This window comes from Sebastes fasciatus, chromosome 1, assembly GCF_043250625.1.
Source record: "Sebastes fasciatus isolate fSebFas1 chromosome 1, fSebFas1.pri, whole genome shotgun sequence".
In the NCBI taxonomy this organism is placed as follows: Eukaryota; Metazoa; Chordata; class Actinopteri; order Perciformes; family Sebastidae; genus Sebastes; species Sebastes fasciatus.
Window position 1 is genome coordinate 17,722,339 of NC_133795.1, and position 19,355 is coordinate 17,741,693.

Genomic DNA, 19,355 nt, shown 5'->3' on the forward strand with positions numbered 1-19,355 from the left:
TAAGTCCTTCATATCTACATAGGGAGCGGGTCCTCTTCACATAGCCCGCCCTGTTGCTCCGCCATGTTTCTATAGTAGCCCAGAACGGAGTCTTTCATGTTTTTACGTTACCTGAAGCCACCGTAGTTCTCCGACACGCTTGTGAAACTGTGGTAACGTGAACTGCCGAGTGTAAAACCGTGGTACCGCCAGCCGCCATCTGACTTCCGTTGCTCCTAAAGTAGTGTTATTATGGCAAGGATGGCCTCTGAGTGAGGCGAACGCCGTTACCACGGTTTTGCACTTGGCGGCTCACGTTGCTGCAGTCTTGGAAAGGGAGGAGTAAGCGAAGGGGTGCTCAGTTGGTTGCAATCTGCAACCAGACCAATAAATGTCACAAATACTGCACACTGGCCCTTTAAAAACACAAAAATACTAAAACTAAGAAGAAACAAAGTTCTGATACATAAATATCAGTATTGTGAAAACCATATCTTACTGGATTAATAGATGTTTCAGGTTGCTTTTGAGTGGAATGATTACAGTAAACTATGACATACATGTCGTATGAGTGCCTTATAGTAACTAATATTGTAATTGTCAGCAGGTTAAATAACAAAATTTACTAAAACTAACTAACTTCCTCTTTCCTGTGTACACATGTGCATACATTCATTTACTCTAAAGTAACAGCAGAGACAACAATGCACATGCATGTCTATCTATATGTTATACATGTTGCTGTGTGCACAAACTGAATTGTGTTGCACTGAAGCAAATCAAGAAACCCATTCTCACAGCCTCTTTAAAACCTGCATCTGTAGGCATGAAGACACAACAACACCCTCCGAGCGCAAAGTGCTGAACGGCAACATTTGCGGGATATAAACTAGTTGCCACAGAAGCCCTTAAAGCATTGCACATCTCTCCCTCTTTCGGATCATGCGACTTATTCCTCAAGCTCTTCCTGTCTGCTCCTCTTGTCCTCTAGTATCTTAAGCTCCAGGACTTTTATGCTCCTTTGAACCCGTCACAGTGGAGATCCTTGAGTGAGGATCCTCGTTCAGTTGTACAGTAAATAGTAAGCAGGGGGCCCTAGCGCCATATAGTGGAGTGATGCCCCTTTAAGCCTATATGAAAATGACAAACATCATACATGGTGGAAAAGAATAACATGGTCATGGAATCCATATCTCCATAATGCTCCATATCTGCCTACTGATATCCACCAGCGGTCTCACAATATGTCAGTCACAGGCTTTGGCAGGTGGAAGGGTCTTGGCTTTTCATATAAGCCATTTGAACATCTATATAATGATTTCCTATAAGCCCATTCTATTGGTGACACATTTGGCACTGTGCTTGATAACCTCCATAAACCACATGTAAGTGGATTACTAAACTGGCATACAGCTCCCTTTAATACCCTGCAGAGAAATTACTCATTCACTACCGCGAGCGTAGCCCAATTGCAGCAAAATTGACTTTAAAAAAAAAAAAACTTTTATACCTGTGTGGAGAAAATTAGCACATTACCAATTATGCCAGGCAATTCCCCTTGTCTAGTGCTTCTGCTTTGAATGTTTAATGCTACATACACTTACACGCGATACGGTACATGTGTTCTGTGCCTCCTTTGTGTAGAAAGACTTAACGCTCAGAGATGGTTAATACCTTCAGCTTAAGACTCATACGCAGTCTTACTGGCCTGGATTCAAATCCCACCAGAACCTCCTGTATCTTCCCTACAGGAGCCCTCTCAGCCTTTCCCACTTGCTTTTGTATTAAAACATACCAACGGCAACCAGAATGCACTCCTTAAAGTGAACAAAAACGTCTACCACAGCGATTTTATGAAGTTAATTCATTTAAAACCTCTCACTGTTCAGGCAGCATCTATCTAACTAATCATCCTCATGCAGATATATCAGGCTTTACATCATCTATACCACTCGCAGACCTATTTGTGTGTTAGTTTCTTACCATCTTTTAAGGTGAAACTCTAACTGAATATGTACATTTACTCAAGTACTGTATTTTTTCAAGTACAATTTAAAGACACTTGTACTTTACTTGTGTATTTCCATTTTGATGTTACTTTATACTATGGCTGTCAATAGATTAAAACATTTAATCATGATTAATCGCATGATTGTCCATAGTTAATCGCGATTAATCACAAATTAAAAACACATTTTTTATCTGTTCAAAATGTACCTTAAAGGGAGATTTGTCAAGTATTTAATACTCTTATCAACATGGGAGTGGGCAAATATGTTTGCTTTATGCAAATATATGTATGTATTTAATATTGGAAATCAATTAACAACACAAAACAATGACAAATATTGTCCAGAAACCCTCACAGGTACTGCATTTAGCATAAAAAATATGCTCAAATCATAACATGACAAACTGCAGCCCAACAGGCAACAACAGCTGTCAGTGTGTCAGTGTGCTGACTTGACTAACTTGACCCAAACTGCATGTGATTGTCATAAAGTGGGCATGTCTGTAAAGGGGAGTCTCGTGGGTACCCATAAAACCCATTTACATTCACATATCTTGAGGTCAGAGGTCAAAGGACCCCTTTGAAAATGGTCAAGTTTGGAGTGTTTTTCAGCCTCCTTCGCGACAAGCGATGCTAGTTTTCACAACCTAAAAGTCGAAATTTGAGTTAATGCGTTAAAGAAATTAGAGGCGTTAAAACGAATTTGCGTTAACGTGTTATTGCGTATATTTCTGATTAACAATTACTTTTCTCCTAACTAGACAGAGCTCCTCAAACATACTGCTTCTTATTGTCTGAACACATGTTGAAGGAGCCTGAGAGATGAAAGAAACATATTTTTTCTGGCATTTCATGATGATATAATGAACTTTTCCATTAGTGCAGAAACATCAGGGGAAATGTTATATTTGGAATGCACTTTGAGTCTACATTTTTCCGTCAATATCAATTCATAATATTCCACATCCATTCTCGTATTATAGTGTCTATTGAGAGTTGTTGAATGCTTTGTTATGTGATGTATGTGTGGGAGTTGAAAGCAAAGACTGGGTCAGTTCACTCAAAGTTCACACAACTGGCACAATATTCCACAAACTGCACATCTTTTGTTGCGAAAAGTATTCATGTGTAATAATGAGGGAGTTGTGTAGAAAACCCTTATGAGTATGTTTAAGAAGGGGAATTAGTTTTGCATTTTTTTTTAATATAGATATGGGTGATGTTAAAATGATTAATCAGATAGTGTTTATGTGTCACTTGCCACTTTAAATCATACTCTGATTTCTTCCTAAGAGAGCGACGCGCGGCTGCCAGCTGTTTCGCCACATGTTGAGAAAGGCTGTCAAGGTGGTTTCAGGAGGGGGGCCGTTTTATGTAGAAATGTGATTATTAGCCTGTCTGCATAATCAGGGTTTCTCCAGCTGACCTGAAAATCTCAGGGGAAAGCAACCCTTGCACTGATATGAAATGCTCACTCATGTGTTTCAACAATCTAGATTTTCATTTTGTTTTCCAGTTGCTGCACCACAGTCGAGTCAGAAATAGCTCTAATGTTGAACTGGTAATTTTTGTTTGACGTTCCCTCTGTATGACATTGTTTGGGGGGTGGTAAAAATCGAGTCCAGTCGCTCTTGATTGTGCTGTTGCATTTAATTTTTCTGTGAAACGTTCTCTCATTAATTCCAATAAATCTAGTGGTCCGGAAATCACTGCCATTGGCTCATTTAATATTCATCTCTCTGATCCTGCAGAATAACAAAGATCCCCTGATTAATATCCATTGAGGCAAGTCACACCAGATTTATTGTGATGCCTCAGTGTACTGCCCTGTTTTTCAGCGAGGATTCATACTAATCAATGACGTGTCTGTTTGTCCTGTTTGACTTGACGTGTCTGTTCGTCTGGCGCATTCGGCATATTTGATATATGTTGGCTGTTAGACTGTTGTCCTTCCAAATCAAGTAATTTAGACATTTTTATTGACCAATATACCTGAAATGTACTAACTGGCTGCTGGAAGAACCTGTTTAAATTGCCAAATACTTACAAAGACTATACATATACTAGTATACATCATACTATATATCTGGTTTAACTGTGTGTGCCTTTTAATTATGATTTACTGTAATTACTTCAGAAAAAGGTTAGTTTTATCCTGCCCTAAAATGTATTCGTTTATTACATTTTCAAGCAAAGGAAATATACAATTACAATTGCAACATCCCCTCCACCCCCCACCAAAAAAACAACAACAACAAGAACAAACTAGCTGAACAGTTAGATAAGTCTAATAATAAATTGAAGAAACAAAAAAAAATGTACATCATATACAGTATATAAAAATATACTAAAAGCATTTCAGTCATATACACCATACATCATAGAAATAAACTAAGGTATGATCATAGAGCTTACACTCTGTAAGTACTCAGTATGATAATTAATACAGAAAATGGGATTCCCAAAACAGTTTATCATAATTTTCCCTTAATTATATCCATGACAGCTTGTTACTCTGTTAGTATTCCCACAGTACATAAAGTACATGGTGAACAGCAATATTCCAACATTATTTCATTAAATTCAATTTCAATCACATATCAAAGTAATTACTCAGCCAAAGAAGCAATCATTTGGAGAAACTGCATGGCCAATTTTCAAGACTTTTATTCAGTAAAGATATATCCAAGATTGTGGGCCTTATAAAATTGTCCTGGAAAGGTTGATCTGGCTTAAAACAAATGAAAAGGCTACTTGTCAACACTTCGTTTACAGATGTTTGTCAAACAGCAACGGCCTAATTTGTCGTAATCCATAGTTATAACAACATGACAGTTATTTGGGTAAAAGAAAGACGATGGAATTGCCCCATATTCTTTTATCATACCACTAAAACTGCACTTTCCTGTGTAACAGTACACTTCTCAGGACTATTTGTAATGCAAAACACGTTACTATCCATACAGCCACAATATGACAATGCAGGACTGATAAATCAAACTAGTGGAGGCATTTGAATGTGAATTTCCTCTCTGACTTTCTCAAGAATGATTCATTGGCATTCAAGATGTTGTGCCATGAGTGTGCTGGTGTGAGAGCTGGCATTAAAGTCAACCAGATTTAGGTTGGCATCCTTTTGACTGATCAGACTGGCTCCCCTTAGGCTTCCACAGAAGTGCCTGAAGCAAAAGCAGCTTCTGCACACTACACGCAGTGTCACAACACTGACAAAAGCAATTACACAGAAAACGCAAAGTTTCAAGATTCTTTGATACGTTGACTTCCTTTCACTTCCCAATCCCTGCCCCTCAACCCCTCTGTGTCTCTCCCGATCTACTTCTCTCTCCTCTCCACAGCAGACCAATAACTTTCTGAAAATGGGTTAATTTTGGTAGTACGTTAAATACCCATTGTGGCCACACCTGTAGCCGCTCAGTCCTCCGTGCATATTTTTTGGTTGATATTGTTGAGAGCATTATAGATCAGAAAAGATGAGGTATACAGGCAGTCCCAATAATTGTTAAATGCAGGATCTCGCCTCCTAGTCAGCAGGAGCGTTAAGTTGTGAAAGACCCAGCAGGGATCCAGTGAAGAAATTAGAGACTGAATAGGGTGAGACTAATTGCATCTTCTGGGGAAAATCACACTGTGTTGCCAATTTTATTTAGTCATTTAATGATGAGCAATTAAAAAAAATCCCCCAGTTGGCAGGTGTATGTTTTCTTGTGAAGTTTTAAGTTAATTGCCAGTTTTCCAAATAATAAATCATAATAGTATGCATATTAAAGGGGACCCTATTATGCTTCTGTGCTATTTCCCTTTCCTTTAGTCTGTTAAATAGTTTATTTGTTCATGTAAAATGTCTGCACAGTTACAGAGCCTAAAGTCCACACCAAAGGGAGTTATTCTCCCCCACAGAAACACTGCTCCTGAACTGCCTGAAATGCCTTGCTTAAAGTGCCGCTTTTTCTTCTGTAACATGGTGATGTCACTAAGTAAAAACAGAGCGCTTCAGACAGAGGGTGAAAAGTGGTGGTACAGCACAGTCAGTGTATAAAAAATAAAGTTTTTGTTGAAGCTTGTAAACATGTTCGAAACCAAAATACAAGTATGAACCTGAAAATGAGCAAGATATGTCCTCCTTCAGTACCTGTAATGAAAGTTTATTGATATTGTGTGAAGACTGATTCAGATATAATCATTCTAGTGTCTTTCACTTATTCCAGGTGGCCAACCTGCTGCGACTCTTCCAGATCCCTCAGATCAGCTATGCTTCCACCAGTGCCAAGCTCAGCGACAAGACCCGCTACGACTTCTTTGCCCGCACCGTGCCCCCTGACTTCTACCAGGCCAAGGCCATGGCAGAGATCCTGCGTTACTTCAACTGGACGTACGTATCGACGGTGGCATCGGAAGGTGACTATGGTGAGACTGGCATTGACGCCTTCCAGCAGGAGGCTCGTGCCCGTCAGATATGCATTGCCACTTCAGCCAAGGTGAGCCGCTCCATGAGCCGCTGGAGTTACGAGAACGTGATCCGCTCCCTGCAGCAGAAGTCCAACGCCAAGGTGGTCATCCTGTTCACGCGCAGCGAAGATGCCCGCGAGCTGCTGGTGGCAGCCAACCGCATGAACGTCAGCTTCACCTGGGTGGCCAGTGATGGCTGGGGAGCACAGGAGAGCGTGGTGAGAGGCAGCGAAGCAGTGGCCGAAGGGGCTTTCACCATCGAACTGGCTTCGTATCCGATCCCACAGTTTAATGACTACTTCACTTCCCTGCACCCGTACAACAACACCAGGAATCCCTGGTTCAGAGAGTTTTGGGAAAACCAGTTCCAATGCAGCCTCCATGATCTGGGCTGCGGGAAGCACTCTCTCCGCGAGACTCCGTTTCAGCCAGAATCCAAGATCATGTTTGTGATGAATGCTGTCTATGCAATGGCTGCTGCTTTACACAACATGAGGCAGGCCTTATGCCCCAACTCCACCAAGGTGTGTGAGGCTCTCAAACCTGGCAACGGCAGAAAGTTTTACAGGGACTACATTCTCAAAGTCAAGTTTGAGGGTGAGTAAAGTCTTAATGAACTAATATTATTACAGTGTTGCTCTACACATATGCATTTTCATGATGTAAAGCAGCTTCCCCTTTTTCTCATTATTCTCCAACTCCCATACACGCCTCAATATAATAGCATTTAATTTCCCCAAGTGCACTCTGCACCCAAATTAGGTTATATCAATTTAGATTCATTGTACAAATTCATATAAAATGTTGAATTAGTGCTAGAGCAATTCTCCATGTTTGTACACTGCAGCTGCAGATAAGCTCTGCAATGATTCAATTTGCAAAGATGAAAATATGTCCGCGCCCTCGTGCTTGCAGGCTCCTTTTTTTTCATGCATCTCGACTTAAGGGTGAATAGAAAGAGGGCTCTTCAGTTTGAACACTGCAGATACGGATCATGCAAACATTACTTGTTTTCTGCTTGTCTATGCAAAGCTGCATCAACACATCCACACGTGACAAACGACAGACTCGTAAATGATTGACATTTTCATTGGAGGGAGATAGAGGCGGACCAGTGTGCTCTTATCCAGCTGTGCTTTTCTGCTCTTTACAATTTGTGAAAAAGAAAATACCCAAAGGATTTTACTATCCAGAGACTTACAATTAGATTAGAGGCCTAAAATTAGTTAGTCCCTGAAAGCATTTAAAAAACCCTAAGGAGAAAACACACAGAAATAGGTGGACCACTAACTACACATTTTAAAAGCATTAGCTATAATAGATACATTTAAGTGCTACATAATAAGGAATCATAATACTTTATAGCAGTGGCTCCCATACTTTTTCACAGACCCTTAAACTTCACAAATTAGATCACGGCCCCCCATCTGATAGGATTTTTGCTTTTCAATATTTTATTAAATAAAGTGTATGAAACCCATTCCCAAAATAGTCATACATTCAGTCATTGTGTTACTTATTGATTGAATAATGGTGAAAATAAGTAATTCCCCTTTTTGCTGGGGACCCCCTCGGGCCCACTTTGAAAACCACTGAGATAAAACATAATGGCTGTTTAATATACTGTTCACACATTTTACAATTAAATGATTATTAGAGCTGAAAGTCAATTACTCAATTAGTCGATCGATAAAAGAATTACTGTACTACAATATTTTAATAACTGATTAATTGTTCCATTCATTCTTTAAACAGAAATGGCAAAAAAAGCCATTGGTTTCAACTTCTCAAATGTGAGGACTTTTTCTTTTCCACATATTATAGTTAATTTGAATATGTCACCAAGGACAGAATTATTAATCAATGAATCAAAAATAATCAGCAGATGAAGCGATAATGAAAATAATTGTTAGCTGCAGCCCTTAGTATCTGACCAGGTATGCAGAGATGCTGATCTACCAAAGTCAGTTTAAACTGGATAATCATCAGTGATTTCTAAAACTTTCTATTTCAGCCTTGATTTCACAAGAAAAATTGAACATTATTTTATATAATGTGCCATCTGTCTGGAATTTCCATTCCAGTGTTCAATCCAGGAACTTTCCATCAGAGTTAACAGACTCAAACTGTGGCTTCCATCATGTAAATAGACAATTTGCACCTGTGTCCCGTCACAGTCAATGTTCAGTCTCGGTCTGTATTGCGAGACAAATAAAATGTCAGCTGAGACACATAATAAGCAAAGAGATAAATATAAGATGAGACTGAACTACCAGAAACATGCGCTCTATAAGATACGAGTTCATGGTGCAAAGTCCAGTCTTGTTGCTCCAAAACAGTCCGTCATGTTGATATTTCTGCTTTGCTTTCACTTTGACAGTTTTCATATCGTAGTTGCACTTGACCCTCTTATACTTGCTATTTTCTAACACTCTTGTTTTCTTTTCACCTTCAGCTCCATTTCGTCCACCAGAAACAGAGAATGTAGTCCGCTTTGATAATTTCGGGGACAGCCTCGGCCGTTACAACATTTTCCACTACCACAAAGAAGACGGACGTTACGTCTACCGTAAGGTCGGCTACTGGGCTCAGAGCCTGATCCTGAACACCAGCCTGATCCCCTGGGCTGACCAGGTTGCCCCGACCTCCCAGTGCAGCGACCCCTGCCGGAAGAACGAGGTGAAGAGTATGCAGCCTGGAGATGTGTGCTGCTGGATCTGTATCCCCTGTCAGTCCTACCAGTACCTGCAGGATGAGTTCACCTGCGCTGACTGCAGCTTCGGAAAGTGGCCTCTGGCCAACCTGACAGGCTGTTATGATCTGCCCGAGGAGTACATCCGCTGGGAAGATGCCTGGGCCATTGGACCCGTCACCATTTCCTTTCTGGGGATGATGTGTACGCTCTTCGTCATTGGCCTCTTCCTCAAACACAATGAGACACCCGTGGTGAAGGCCAGTGGCCGTGAGGTCTCTTACATTCTTCTGCTGGGAGTGTTGATGTGTTATAGCATGACCTTCATCTACATTGCCAAACCGTCCACGGCAGTTTGCACACTGCGTCGGCTCGGCTTAGGCACCTCATTCGCCGTGTGCTACTCGGCCCTCCTAACCAAGACCAATCGCATTGCTCGGATCTTCAGCGGGGTGAAGGATGGAGCACAGCGGCCTCGATTTATCAGCCCGGCCTCCCAGGTTGCCATCTGCGGCGCTCTGATCTCCTGCCAGCTGGTCGTGGTGGTGGTCTGGTTGCTGGTGGAGACCCCAGGGGTGAGAAAGGAAGTGAGCCCGGAGAGGAGAGACGTGGTCACCCTCAAGTGTAACAGCAAGGACTCCAGCATGCTTGTGTCGCTCACCTACAACTGCATCCTCATTATCCTGTGCACGGTCTACGCCTTCAAGACCCGCAAATGCCCCGAGAATTTCAACGAGGCCAAGTTCATCGGGTTCACCATGTACACCACCTGCATCATCTGGCTGGCTTTCCAGCCTATTTTCTACGTTACTGCCAGTGACTACAGGGTGAGTTAAGTTAGGTAACATCTGCTTCATGAGCGAGCACATAATAATCACAACACATGTTTCTCATATCAATGAATTATTTCCTAGATCCTAAATGAAGGACATGCTGCTGTAGTGATTTGTATGATTTTTTGTTCAGATTGCTTCAGGTTCTCAATCTGAGCAGAATACATCCTAGCAGATAATGACTTCTTCTGGGGTTGAATTTGGATTTTTTATGCATGAAATCACAAACTAATGTTAGCTAGTATTGATTCAGCAGTCAGCCGTGTCTGTGTTGCCCGTGGCTCTTAGAAATATATATTCTTTATTACCGCATGGCTTTAGTACTTCATAATTAGCTGCATACTAAAAATTGTTAGGTGCTCCCCAGAGATAAGAACTTTAACGGCCTTATTTTACCTTTAAGGTTTAAATTTTAATGAAGTGAGAGTAAATTATAAAATATGAATGCTCAAGTCACGGAGTGTGTAACAGGCCACCAAATATTTTAGTCTTCCCACAACAAAACCCCGGCTCTAGTGGTGGTATAATTTACGCAGTGTTTTGACAAGCCGTACTCTAGGTTTTCTAAGAACAAAAGACACAAATAGTCAATGTCTGGTTAAAATGAACAAGTGAAATGGAGGGAAGAGAGAGCAGCTCCTTCACATCTCCCCTAAAATAAAAGCTTATGGCAGGAAGTAATTTTATCACTTCAGCCCCAGCATTTCCTCAACAAACCTCAACAAACCTATCCCTGGAAAAAGAAGGTTTAAAACAATCCACCTGACTTACTCATGAGGAATAAAACATGAGATGGATAGATAGATAGATAGATAGATAGATAGATAGATAGATAGATAGATAGATAGATAGATAGATAGATAGATAGATAGATAGATAGATAGATGGATAGATGATAGATGGATAGATAGATGGATACATTGATAGATGGATGGATGTGTATTCATGTGTGTAATATACAGTAGTTAACAAAGGAAAATGAGGACTAACCAGATAAAAGGTGTTCAGTCTCTCACCCTGCGTGCTGAATGGATGCTGATGGTGATCGGTAGACACGGAAACATTTAGAACATTGTACATTGAATAGATAGAAGTGCAGAGAACAGGGTGGCCTGAGTCGTGAGCTTTCACTCCTCTGGGATCTCAACAGCGTGCAGCAAGAGAGAGAGGCAGAAGGGAGAAATAGACATGAGGAATCCCCTGACACAGCTGCCTCTGCAGAAACATGGAGAAGGCAGGCAAGACCATGAGGACTGAACGTCCCTTTGTGTCCCTGTGCGTAGCTGTGTGGAATGGACTGTGAAAGACAGGGATGCTGAGTCCCAGCTGTGCCCTCTGTCCTGGGACTCTGGCGAGGCTCAGAGGAACCCTTCCTCCAGCAAATTCACAGCCAGAACGGGCTCATCAGTTAGACGCAACGTTCCCCTTCGACCGATAAATAATTACTGAAGCAACCGACTTGGCACGGTGTCTCCAGTTTTTCACAGGCAGGGACGTATTACTAGTGTTCTCCTAGTTTCACACACCTTCTCAAATTGTCGTCACAGCCTGATGCAACTCTCCAGATGAATAACAAATACAGATTTGATTGTGGTCTGCCATGAAATGTTAAAGTAAACTAAATACTACTGAGGCATGAATAACACATTTGATTATCATATGAAATATTGAGGATGTTCTACACACCCTGAGGGAGAGGGGCTCTCCTCATATGTCAGTACTGGTCATCTCATCTCAGCAGCAAACACAACTGATTAAACACACTGCACTTCTATGAAAACACTGTAGGCTAGAGACGGTGCTAAATGACAGAAAAGTATTGCCTCTTTACAACCGCTGCCTGTCACATTAAAGGGGAACACCACCTAAATCAAGAATTCCAATATGTTATTTCTAAGGCCGAGGAAAGTTCAATCAATATTTGTGAACATGAGCTCCTCTCTCTCAAAGCCAGAAACCAGAGAAGTAAGTCTCAAACTTGTGATGTCATCAAGTTTAGTGTGGAGCTGCTCCATAGACAATGAATGGGGGACTGATTTTATGGACCCACAGAATGTTTGTTTTCTTTTTTTTTTATACCCAAATGAGCTTTATTTTATTGTAGGTTTCTCAGTTGTGAAACAGAAAATGTTCCCATATACTCAGATCATTCATCTGGGTGCTCTCAGTGTCATCTATAACATCTCTCCCCATTCATTGTCTATGGAGCAATTCCACATTTTATACCCAATGACATCACTAGTTTGAGTTTTAGCACTCTAGTTTTTGATTTTGGGAGAGAGTTGTTCATGTTTACTAATATTTTTTTGGACTGTCTTAGACCATAGGAATAACATGTACTGTATGCATTTTGGGTGTAGTTACCCTTTAACAGATCCTTTCAAGATCTGTCTGGAAACCTTTTCTAAATCACTCTTAATTTAGTCATTTAAACTCCTTTGACTTAGTGAAACACTATAGTATTTTTGTCTCCAGAATGCTATAGAGCCCATTGATGGCGTTATCTCACACATACTGGACTCCCCGGCTGCAAGTATCATCTCTCACCAGGAAGTGCCTTTCTACAGTATGTACAGCCCTTAGAGGAAATACAGGAATAAATCTAGCAACGTAGCGTTAGTGGAGGAAATACAATTACAGTGGTAGGCTACATTATGTAGATCAGCTGATGAAACCAGTGGGGACCAGGTTATGACCGCTTTTCTCGTGCCATTTGTACGCCACGCAACAACGGTAATGTCTGCAGTTAGGTCTAGGCAATAAAACCACTCACTTAGGTTTAGGAACAACGTCATGGTTGGGATTAAAATAAGTATGTAAACTAAGTAAAATACACATGTGAACAATGTAACATAAGTACTGAAACTATATCACAAACGTCACTAAAACACATGTGAGAAACGTCATCATCGTGGGTCAGGTGGACTAATCCACCTTCCCTCCCCTCCCACCCGCCATAAGCGGTCTTTCTCTTTATTCTACATCACTAACTCTGACCATTGCATAATTACGCAGTCAGTACATTGCGCACAAATGACACACCAAAAGCAAGAAAGGCGTTCTTATCGCACGCTAAATGCCTTGGGAATTATTGTGTGATTCATACGCCTTTTCCTGCGAACGGACTGATACATTACATACAGTACAGTAAACGCTCATTAACCTAACTCACATGCTGAGTCTAATTACAGATTAACAACATCATTCCACTTGTGAAATCTCAACAAATCACACACGGCTCTCCATCAGTGTATGACTTGTGGGTTTTTGTCATTTCAGCGTCCGTGTCAGCCAACATGTTTTTTTCATCCAATAAAGCTTTTCAATATACCTACAGCACGAAGTCCAATAACAGGAGGAATCTCATCTCCGCTGTTTTGTTCTCTGGAGGAATAAAACTACCTGAAAACAGAAGACATTATTTACATCTGAAGCAGCAGTGCTGTATTGGTAAAATAAAATAATACCTTCAAAGCTAAAAAAAACAAAAAACAAACAAGAGTGAACAGAGACGAGCAGAAACCGTAGTAGCCATGCTCTACATCCTGTTCTCCACACTCGAGCAGAAGACATCTGGAGAAATATTACTGCAAAGGCAGATTCCTTGTCCTTTGCTCTTCCAGAGCAGCATCTTGTGAATTATTAAAACCACTTAACAGGTCATTCCTATGCAGTACTGTCCCCGGTTTTATTCAAAACTATTTCTGAATTAAGTAGAGGACATTTAGCCTCTGTGCACTTTGGTATTGCTCAGCTTATAAGGTGTAAACTGTTTCCTTTGTATATAATGCCCTTATTCCATGTATCCAAATATACAGGTCAGATATATACAGAAAAGAAAAAGTGGTAATGGTCGATTTTTGTGATTTTTACATCTCAACCCAGAACCTGAGCGCATCAGTGTTTGCTGTATTTCAGAGGTTGCGTGAGGTGAATTTTAATGTTGAATTTATTGCACATGGCAACCTACAATACATGTCAAGATACAGAGATAAATTCAGTGATGTTTCACACTGACATGGTGGTACAATATAACCTTCAGTCAGTGACCACTATGTTGCAAACATATATATCAAATATATGAATATTAAATTAAAGTTGATATAGATATCTTTATCAATTAGTCCCTATCTTCATAAAATGTATTATAAATTGTTGAATACTATAACAGTAATTAGTAATTATGTATTGTAAGAGAGTAAGAAACTAATAAACACAGCATGTAAGATGATTAAACGCTATTCTGTAAATATAAACTTACGTCCCTGCTTAAAGTAATGGGATTTTATTTCATCCCATTATCTTACCCTCTTTGTTTGCTATCTTTGTTGCAGAACAGTGTGTGCACAGTGCAATATTTGGTGCCCACATTATTTTAACACCAACATTAGCATTCAGGGTGAAAACAGACACCTGCTGTGCCGTGTGAAAATGGGATGCACCTGCCACACACCACACGATGCCGGGCTGTATCCTGTTATCCAGGAAAAAAACAAAAAAAGAAATATGCGGGGAGATTGGAAATGAAGGAGAAGACCAATGACACACAGGGAGATGTGGGCGAAGAGGGAGAGTCGAACAGTTGATTGACAAGCAAATAAGCAGTTCGCTTAACACCTCTCTTTAGCGGTCCCAGCTGACAGCTTCCTCTCTCTGCTGCACCTGGCTTTGATTCTGAATAATGGAAGACGTCTTAATCATTTCTTTTCTGACTTTTCTGACTGCCTTTCTTATTAAAATGAATATTCTTGTACAGCAAAAATGGTCCTCAACCCGATGCCAATGCTGTTATGATTCCACATGAGTAGAGTTAACACTTTCTGGTTGTTTTGAACCTTCCTCCTCAGAGCCTTATCAGCTCTATGGATGAATAACCATGTTTTAATACTAAAAAAATTAACACTGGGAGTAATATTGGCACTGGTGTGAAATTTAGAGGCGCTTTTGATGGTGTATAGGAATTCTCTCACCATTTTGCCAAACTAGAAGTTTACTTTTTCTGTTACATAAAAGCCAACTGAAAGTATCACTGAGTAATATCTGTGAATTTCTCGCCTCTCTTTCCTCCTCCAGGTGCAGACAACCACCATGTGCATCTCGGTCAGTCTGAGTGGGTCGGTGGTGTTGGGCTGCCTCTTCGCTCCCAAAGTCCACATCATCCTGTTCCAGCCGCAGAAGAATGTCTGCAATCTCAGAACGGCCACCACCCGCTTCAGCGTCACCACCGGCCCCGGCTCCAGTTTCTCTCAAGGTACCACCTGATATACACGACGATGTCATTGTAGCTATTCAGCTATACGCTCATTGCCAAAAACAGTGATACATTACTCATAACTCATTATATGAGACCACCTTTCTGTCACACGTCTAACCCTGGCTGTTGTATACTCTTCAAGGAGATGAAAACATGCACATTCTCAAAATTGTTTGTGGTGCTGGGAGTTGATCCCCTCCAATATGTACTTTTTCAAAAAAAATGACTTGCTCCCGCACACACTTTTCTCTGCTTTATTAGTCAACGTTTCGGTCAACAAGGACCTTCATCAGGACATTAAGAAGATTAAATGGTGGTATGTGTTCTTTTAAACACCACCAAATCAATGTGATTGGATGATTGGAAGTGTCTGCCATCCCTATTGGTTGAGGAAGTGACATCATCACATGTTGTATACTCTTTACCTTTTTACAAATCATGCATGGTTCAGATCAAGCAAACTAGAACGGCCAAATAGTTTGTTCACTGCTCTTTTGTTCTCTAAAAACAAAACAAAAAAAAAAAAACGTTGGGAAATTTCCACCAGATCAATCAGAAGAAAAAGTCTTACCCAATATTGTTTCTGTATAATTAATTAAAAATGTGATATTAACACATAAATCACCAGATTTCATATAATTCATTACTTGGTTATCATACTGCTGATTGACAGACTCATTCTATAAGAGGTGGCAACTGTTTATGACTTATTTTCAGAGTTTATCTGTAACTCCACCAGATTTGGGTTCATAAGATTTAAACAGTCTAATATCGATTATGACCATTTTCCTGGACTTTTGGAATTGATCATATATGTATGTCAATTTTGGTGATTTTACAATGTCTTGATTGTTAGTCGAGTTTATTTATTTATCTATTACATTTATTTATTTTTAAATTAATTTAATTTAATTTTTTTAAATTGATTTAATTTTGTTTAATTAATTTAGATTTACTTATTTAAATGTATTTGTTTTAGGTTATTCATTTAGTGTTTTCTTTTTTTTTCATTTAGATTAAATATTTTTTTAAATATCTGTCTCTCTTGGTTGTTGTTGGCGGGGGCTTGTTCTATTGGGTTACAGTGCTTTTTCTTCCTTTGTCATTCTTAAAATCATTTGAATATGTTACATACATATGTATTGTTTATTTTATCAAAAATTACTTTTGTTATGTTTTGCAGCATCAGCCTCCAATGTTGTTCCAACAGTGTGTAACGGACGAGAGGTGGTGGACTCCACAACGTCCTCCTTGTGAAGATCAGCCGAGTTCCTTTGCCAAGCATTGTAAACAGAGTTATATAATCACTAGTCCTGAATCAGGTGTCTCAGATATTAAAGAGGTCATACAGACGATCGTCCTGACTTTGTTGTCCTCGAAGTGCTGTGAGTACAATGTCCCAATTATTTTATTTTGTTCTTTGACTCGTAGCGATTTGAAATGAGATGCCGATAAAGTGGCGTATAGTCCTTGTTTTTATTGAAGATTCTACTTGCAACAATGGAGTAAATTATAGTAAATCTGTTAAATGTAATATATACAAGACGTTTTTAATGTAGATTTTGGTGAACCAGTTTGTGCTTTCTTGTAATTTATGTAAATAAAATGTGTTTTTTATTAATACCAAAATTACTTATAGTCTGACCTTTTATTTGCACATCATCATGAGATGCATATTCCAGAGGATAACATATACAAACATACTTTGTTGATTTGCTTAGCTTGACACTGTAATAAACCTTGTATCTTGTAGTCTTAATCTGCACATATTTGCCAAACATGCTGTCATACTACATTGTTACATGACATTTACACCTGCCTGCCTACTGATGCAAGCAGATATATATATATATATAATATTCTAAATTAACTGCACATGTATAGCGTTTTTCAACCTCATGGCAAAAAGCACTTTCCACTTCTTTCCTTTGCCTTTCATTCACCCATTCACACCACTCATACACTGATGGTGACAGCTGCCGTGCAAGGCGTTGGCCTGGCCATCGGGAGCAATTTGGGGTTTCAGTGTCTTGCTCAAGGACACTTCACACAGCCAAAGGACAAAGTCCAAAGAAAGTCATGTATAAATGACTTATGTGGAATTAAGTGCAATTTAGATTCATGTTGATGTTAATGCAAATTAAATTTGGACTCAGTTTGGGTTTGAAATCTGAGCTGTCTGATATTTATCAGCTTCAATCTACACCATCTGCCAAAATCAAACAGCCTCTACATGAATATTACCAGCACAAATATCATCAGCTGCTGATAAAATCCACCAAAGCTGTCTAAGGACATACAGAGCAGTCGGTACCCCCCCTACATGAGGCAGATGCTTTGGAAAACAGACCCTACAGTATCTGTGATTTAACACTGCCATCTTGTGTCCAAATTGTCTGATGTAATCTTGCACATTGCAGAGTGTAGGCAGCTCCGGGGCTTGCTGTAAATAGAGAGTTTACATATGGAGGAAGTGGACTGATAATCAGAGCAATGTCTTATTTTATTAGATCTGCTCAATGGCCATCATCAGATAACTGTTATCATGTAAACCAGGTACAGTATAAAACTCCTTGCTGTGATTGTAAAAACAAGAGTGCCAACTTGTGTTAAAGAAAGACCCCCATTAAGCTGAATATTTAGAGACATAATTATATGAAGATATTTTCTTGAGGAAATATTTTTGAACAACCAGATTTATTTCACAATATTATCTATCTATCTATCTATCTATCTATCTATCGATATATATATATATATATATAAAGTCAACTTTTATATATTCTTATTAAATGGGAGTTGTTTTTTATCCTGGAATTAACAGTGGATAGAAGATGAGAAAATAGGGAGGTCATGGACTTTGGACTTACAATAAATATACTTATACAATATGTCAAGTACGGTATAATATATAAAATTTTAAAAAATGAAGTTGAGCTCCACAAAGATGTAGGCTATTGTTTTAATAGCATTATTTGAGCACAACATTGTTTTCTCCACCCCAATCTCCAAATCTCCTCTCAGTTTACTGTTAAATTCTCAAAACAAATTTGACCTGAACGGGAACAAGTAAAACATTTTAGTGGGCTCTTAATCCAATTGAATGTTTTTGAAGGTGACGAATGATAGTTTAAACAAAACTATTTATGATCCCATTTATAATACCTAGAGCCAGCCCTAGGCATAGGCGTTATAGGCAAATGCTAGGGGCGCCATCCATCCATAGGGCCACCCCAAATGAGGGAAGAAAAAATTAATTTAACTGTATAACTTTTATCTAATACTATCTTAATACTATTTTTTTGTAATATTACAAAAAAGGCCCCCGACATAACTATGGAGCTTATTAAATAAGCCCTAGCTCACTCTTGGGCCAAGTATACCTTTCTGTAAGCCTATAACGCAAGAATACTTCATTATACTTTTCTTAATTATATCTCGATCAAAAGATTAGTACAAGTTGGCCTATAAGCCAAGTATACTTTTCTGTATACTTGTCAGTATAAGCCAAGTGTACTTAGACATTTCTGTATACGTATCAGTATGAGCCAAGTATACTTAGGCTTTTCTGTATACTTATCAGTATGAGCCAAGTATACTTAGGCTTTTCTGTATACTTGTCAGTATGAGCCAAGTATACTTAGACTTTTCTGTATACTTGTCAGTATGAGCCAAGTATACTTAGACTTTTCTGTATACTTATCAGTATGAGCCAAGTATACTTAGACTTTTCTGTATACTTATCAGTATGAGCCAAGTATACTTAGACTTTTCTGTATACTTGTCAGTATGAGCCAAGTATACCTATACTTTTCTGTATACTTGTCAGTATGAGCCAAGTATACTCAGACTTTTCTGCATACTTGTCAGTATGAGCCAAGTATACTTATGTATACTTTTGTTAAGATCACTGATAAGTACATAAAAAGTAAACTGAAAGTATACTCTATTATTTTAAGTTTAAAATAAGTATACTAATAGCACACTTGAATAAACTTATTTTTGGTAAGGGTTGCCCACAGCATCAGCCTGATAGCTAATAAATAGAAAGAGTTAACATCAGTTACTCCCCACCTTAAATTCATTATAGGGGATGTTGAAAAGACTATTCTGGATTAC

General features: G+C 39.3%; 1 protein-coding gene across 1 annotated transcript in view; it reads left to right on the forward strand.

The window, feature by feature from the left end:
* Positions 1–16,932, forward strand: part of grm2a (glutamate receptor, metabotropic 2a) — a 41,637-nt gene extending 24,705 nt beyond the window's left edge. The window contains exons 3-6 of the mRNA XM_074634354.1: positions 6,217–7,054; positions 8,913–9,976; positions 15,056–15,233; positions 16,420–16,932. Of these exons, the coding sequence (XP_074490455.1) occupies positions 6,217–7,054; positions 8,913–9,976; positions 15,056–15,233; positions 16,420–16,493 (2,154 nt within the window). The 3' untranslated portion in view covers positions 16,494–16,932. The remainder of the gene's footprint in view (positions 1–6,216; positions 7,055–8,912; positions 9,977–15,055; positions 15,234–16,419) is intronic.
* Positions 16,933–19,355: the final 2,423 nt, after the last annotated feature.